The sequence below is a fragment of the Orycteropus afer genome, unplaced genomic scaffold (assembly GCF_000298275.1).
Source record: "Orycteropus afer afer isolate SDZICR_OR568_19922 unplaced genomic scaffold, OryAfe1.0 scaffold00235, whole genome shotgun sequence".
In the NCBI taxonomy this organism is placed as follows: Eukaryota; Metazoa; Chordata; class Mammalia; order Tubulidentata; family Orycteropodidae; genus Orycteropus; species Orycteropus afer.
In genome coordinates this window covers 2516788-2518260 of record NW_006921822.1, presented here as the reverse complement: position 1 = coordinate 2518260, position 1473 = coordinate 2516788, and the positions used below count along the sequence as shown (strand labels likewise).

At 33.1% G+C, this 1473-nt stretch overlaps 1 protein-coding gene across 1 annotated transcript in view; it reads left to right on the top strand.

Annotated features, from left to right (window-relative positions):
* CXCL9 (C-X-C motif chemokine ligand 9) overlaps positions 1–1473 on the top strand; it is a 10462-nt gene that overhangs the window by 7231 nt on the left and 1758 nt on the right. The window contains exon 3 of the mRNA XM_007949059.1: positions 944–1028. Coding sequence (XP_007947250.1) covers positions 944–1028 — 85 coding nt within the window. The remainder of the gene's footprint in view (positions 1–943; positions 1029–1473) is intronic.

Here is a 1473-nt window from a genome sequence, read left to right as displayed (position 1 = left end):
CACTCCATGGAAGGAAGATGGGGCAATCTACTTATGTAAAGATTTACCACCTTGGAAACCCAATAGGGGTTGCTATCAGCCAGAATCAATCCTATGGCAGTGAGTTTTCTCACTAATACTATATTAAGAACATTTTTTATATCAATAAATCTTCTCTAATAATGTCATTTTTTCTTAATAATATCAATTAGTGACCAGTTTGCACTCCATTATATGGATGTACCATAATTTCTATGACCAATCGACTATTGTTGAAAATATAGGTTGTTTCCAAATTTTTCCTATTGCAATCAAACTGTTGTAATATAATGTCTGTAATCCTTCCCTATTAATACCTTTCTAGAGATAGAATTGCTAGGTTAAAGGCCATGGATATTTTAAGGGTTTTGATACCCAACTCAAGGATGACATACAGAATGGCTATTCTTATTCTCATATTATGTAAAGAATTTTTAAAAAAATCTTTAAATTACTCCTGGAAGGTCTGCTATAAATAATTTTTAAAATTCAATATCTTCATCTTGTCTTAGGACAACATTTGATTATATTTTAAAGGTTTTCATTGGAATATTCAACAAAATTCATGCTGATCATTATTTCACCAAAAACATAGATATATTGATAACTTTTTTACTTTTCTTCTTCATTTGAACATAAATAACTATTCCCAGTAGAATAGATTGATTATTATTTTGTAGATATGTCTCTTCCAATCTATATATCTGCTGGATTTTAAAAATTTAGGGTTATATAGTTTTGTGCTATTCTAGCAATTCATTCCAATGCCCTTACTCACTTAGAAAATGAGAAGGCAGGAAACAGATGAAGTTTCCTTACAGTGTTAATCCAAATACATTCTAACTGGGGAACTGAATTTTGAAGGTGATATGAACCATTTAAATTATAACAGAAAAAAAAAATCACATTCCTATTTTCTTGGCAGTGCTACATTGAAGAATGGGGATCAAACATGTCTAAACCCAGATTCAAAAGATGTGAAAAAGATGGTGAAAGACTGGGAGAAACAGGTTGGTGCAAAAGAGGAACAAAACTTCCTCTCTTCTAGAAATCAACTTTGTAAGACCAAGAATCTGTACAACTCCTTTAAGGATATATTTTTCATTTACATTATTGTGCTCCTATTTTCTTTTCTGCAATAATGCCATCTTCCTATGGTATAATTTTATCCTTGCATATATTATCACTTTTCTGTCATCCCCACTAGAATGTGTGTTCCATGAGAGCAAGGAGCTTGTCTTTCTTATTCAGTACAATAAATCCATATTGAATTGAATGGTAGACACTGAGGATACAAGGGTACTAAGATATGGTCACTTCCCTCTATAGCAAATATGTTGTTGTTGTTGTTGTTAAGTGCCGTCTAGTCGTTTCCGACTCATAGCGACCCCATGCACAGCAGAACGAAACACTGCCTGATCCCGCGCCAGCCCCACAATCCCTGCTATACTTGAG